Here is a 4,328-nt window from a genome sequence, read left to right as displayed (position 1 = left end):
GCAATGCTTTGAAAATGGGTATGAAATGACTATCAGACATGAAATGTATATATTGCTTTCTGTTGTTACATAAATAAGTGATTCCCATCAACACTGAAGAAAACAGCTTTTTTCAGAACTCTCAGAGACCTCTCAGAGCTTCCAGGGACTAAACTACCAACCAAGAGTACACATGGAGGTAACCCTGCCTCCAGCCACATATGTAACAGAGAATGGCGTGTCTGTCATCAATAGGAAGAGAAGCCCTTTGTAATCTGAAGGTTCTTTTTCCCAGTTTAGGGGAATGCCAGTGTGTTGAGTTGGAATTGGGTGGGTGGGAGGGAGAATATTCTCATAGAAGCAGGCGGAGGGAAAGTGGGAGACAAGGGAACTGGAAAAGGGGATAATATTTGAAATGTAAATACATGAAATACCCAATAAAAAGTTAAATAAATAAAATAACATATGGAAAAGTTAAAAAAAGGAACTAGGTACTACTATTATTATGCTAAGGAAACATGAAATAAAATGACTCTCAGTGACATCAATTGCTATATTGATTAAAACTAAATCCAGGTATTACACAGCCCTTATCAGAGAAGGCTCCTCTTGTAGGAGATGGCAATAAATAAAGACCTACAACTGGACAATGTGCAGAGAGTGAGAGACTTTTGAACACTCAGCATTAAATTAAATTTCTTTATTAAACCATTCCCCTCAATGTTCAGCATTTGTGTTGAAAAAGAAATAGAAAAATTGTAAAAGTCAGAGGTGGTAAAAGATGCTAAGAAAAAGCACCATTCAAAAATAGCAGGACTGATATACTAGTGAAATCAGACAGACTATGATAACAATTCAAGAACTATAGATGGTCACTCTGGACAAAATCTCATGATGGCAAAGTGGAAGTAGACACAAATTTTCCCATAAAAAGATGCTATTTCCATTTGATGCCTGATGGGAAAGGGAAGATCTATTTTTCCCAAAAGATTGACACTAAGTATTTTAGTTGTACTCTAGGATAGGCCCCATAACCAGGTGTAGTTTTAATATACTTTTTGACTTGTCTGTTTGTTGATTTTGATTCTATTTTAATTTTTTTTGAGAGAGAGAGAGAGAGAGAGAGAGAGAGAGAGAGAGAGAGAGAGAAATGGGGGAGAACATGAAGTTGAATAGGTTCAGAGGTAGGGAGGTACTTGGAGGAGTTGGGAGAAAGAAAGAATATGCAACAAATATTAATTTATAAACAAAACAAATCAGAAAAATGGTAGGAGGTTCCCAAGAGTGCTAGAGGATGGTGCAGTACCATGTATATCAAAAGATCACCATGCAAAACATTACTTTATATGATAACAAATAGATTAAGGATTATAAAAGCAGAAAAAGAATTTCCTGACCCTATATCATTTGATCACAATTGAATAGAAACTTTTCTCATGTAAATAGAAACATAATCTAACATGTCCTGCCTTTTCCCAAACATGTAATCATAGAGCTCCTCAATTAATTAAGTTTTATTGAAAAGAAAATATATATTTTCTAATTCAGTATTTCTACAAGCTGAGAACATTTGGAGAGACAATCTCATAAATTCACCCTAAACCTATTACAATTCACAAAGTCATTGTTTGTGCAAATAACTGGGAACTATCATAAAGCTACTGTCTGTGCCTATGACATTTATAAGGAGAGTCGTCAGGGTAGCAACTCTCAGCTGAATTCATGAGGAACCTTTGGTGTCAGAATCACTAAAATTCTTTTTTTCACATTTTCATAGAATGATTTATTTATATAGGAGGATCATATAATGGATTATTTACAAATCCTGTCACATTACAAAGTTCATTAGTATAACACTTCTGAAGACAGTTTGAAGCTATTCCTAGTACTTGAAAGAAAAGGTTTATCATCATGGAATAAATAAAGTTAAAAAGCTAGTAACACTAAATACATATGGAAAATGATTGTGTAATATAAAAATCATTTCTTAAACCTGGAATAATTTCAATGTTCATTTTCTTACTAGGTTGCAAAGTAAAATATGTAATAATAATTATTCTTCATATTCTCATTTTTGCTAAATATGTATGAACAAAAGTTTGAACAGTTAAGATACTAATTGCTCCTCTTGATGATAAATCTTCTTTAATAGCTGTGCACTATTTAAAGATACTATTAATAAAGCAAATTAATTATGCTTTTCTCCTAAAAATGTTGTTTGACACCAAACCTTCTTTATGGCAGTCTTCATCTCTGTATTTCTTAGAGTATATATGAGGGGGTTGAACATAGGAGCAATAATAGTGTAAAGCAGGGCAAAGATTTTGTCCTCAGGGTAAGTGGTAGGTGGTCTAAGGTAGGAAAAGATGGAAGGTCCAAAGAATAAAATAACCACAGAGATATGGGACCCACAGGTAGAAAGAGCTTTGCGTCTCCCCTCTGCTGAGTAATGTCTTAATGTGAACAGTATAACTACATATGAACCAAACAAGAGAACAAAGATTACAAAAGCAACAACTCCTGAATTGGCAACCATGAGGATACCAGTGATGTAGGTGTCAGTGCAAGCAACTTTCAGCAAAGAGAAAATGTCACAGTAGTAGTTATCAATTTCGTTGGGGCCACAGAAGGGCAAACAGATTAACATCATAACCTGGGGAAGGGAATGGGCAACACCACCAATCCAGGAAGCCCAGATAAGAACGTGGCACCTGGGTCTGCTCATGATGACCATGTAGTGAAGAGGCCTACAGATGGCCACACAGCGGTCAAAGGCCATGGCTGTCAGGATTAAGATTTCAATCATTCCGAAGAAGTGCATGACAAATACCTGCAGTATGCAGTTGCTATGGGAGATGTTTTTTCTCCTTACAAGCAGATCCCCAATCAATTTGGGTGTCACACAGGAGGTATAGCAAATGTCCATGGAAGATAAATGACTGAGGAAATAGTACATGGGTTGATTGAAGAGAGAACTGTATCTAATTGAGAAAAAGATGAGAAGATTCCAACACAAGATGGCAAAGTAGCAGAATAAGAAGAAAATGAAGCAAAGCACTTCAATATTGTGCTTGGAAGATAGCCCCATGAGGAGAAATTCTGAAATGTTCCTCTGGCATTCCATTTATTATCTTCCCCACAAGAATAATTGAGTATCTATGGGAAAAGGATTTATGTAAAATATTTCCTATGTAATTACAAATATGCCAGCATTAGAAACAAGTATTGGAGATTATTGAAACAAAACCCTATTGATAATTTATAAATCAATATAAATTGCCATGGTATGTGGAATTTAACTTCATATTTCAAATAGTTCCTAATTGATTATCCCTAATAATATGTTCTGTAATGGTATCAACAATCTTTTATTTGTTAAAATATAAATTAATATTACAATTTTCCAATAAAAAATAAAATGTGATATTTCTCTGTGCAAAATTTTGAAACAGGTAAATCATACAATATAATGGGGAAATTATGTCTTAGTTATGCTTTAATTTACATAGTTTATTGAAAAGAATTTTTACCCATGTAGTGTTTTCACTCCAACATGAAATAGAGTAGCTGCCTTATTATTATTTTCTAAAGCAATATATTTGTGACTTTTAAAATTTTTTAAAATGAGAATTATGTGACTGATAAGAAATATTTCATGAAATATTATGGCAGAGATGTAGAGAAATGAGAATCATTTATTGAAGTTAATAATATATACTATGTTGTTTACGTTCTGAAGATAATTGAGAAGGTAAAATTATAGTAACTTTCAGTACTGATATATTTAATAAATGTTTGCACTTCTACTATAGAAATACATGTACACATTAGTATAAAATATTGCATTTAGTTAAATCTAGAGTCATTAAAAGTGTATAAAAACTTCAGGAAAAATATCTGTAATTCACAGATAATTTGAAGTCTACACAGTTTATGTGTAACTAACAAATCTGAAGATAGCATATAATCATCTATGCTTTGTAGTAAAAATATATTAGTTTGATTCTGCTTCAAACTTATTTGTGGATTCACATATATTCTCTATTCTGTAACTATACTATTAAACAATACTCTAAAGCTATTAAAGCAGAAGAGCAGGAACCATGTACTTACTCTCTGTGTCTGCTGACAAAATTTAAATGATATATAGAAGGGATTTCTACATTAACCTAAATCCCAGTTTACTGACCATAGTGGACCCTTCATTGCAAATCATATTTATGGTATTAACCTGTACTTTCCATAATTTATCATTTCAGTAATGGTGACCTGTATAGCTACTTGAGGCTTTAAATAGATGAACTTGAAAGAATTAGGTATTACATTGACTCAAAGTTTTTACTTTATTT

General features: G+C 33.0%; 1 protein-coding gene across 1 annotated transcript; it reads right to left on the bottom strand.

Moving 5' to 3' along the window:
* Window positions 1–2,167: 2,167 nt before the first annotated feature.
* Olr623 (olfactory receptor 623) lies at window positions 2,168–3,103 on the bottom strand. The gene has a single exon (NM_001000651.1). The coding sequence runs from the start codon at window positions 3,101–3,103 to the stop codon at window positions 2,168–2,170; it is 936 nt and encodes a 311-aa protein (NP_001000651.1).
* Window positions 3,104–4,328: the final 1,225 nt, after the last annotated feature.

The sequence above is a fragment of the Rattus norvegicus genome, chromosome 3 (genome assembly GCF_036323735.1).
Source record: "Rattus norvegicus strain BN/NHsdMcwi chromosome 3, GRCr8, whole genome shotgun sequence".
Classification (NCBI taxonomy): domain Eukaryota; kingdom Metazoa; phylum Chordata; class Mammalia; order Rodentia; family Muridae; genus Rattus; species Rattus norvegicus.
Note: the sequence above shows the minus strand (reverse complement) of the source record. Positions and strands in the feature narration are given on the sequence as shown.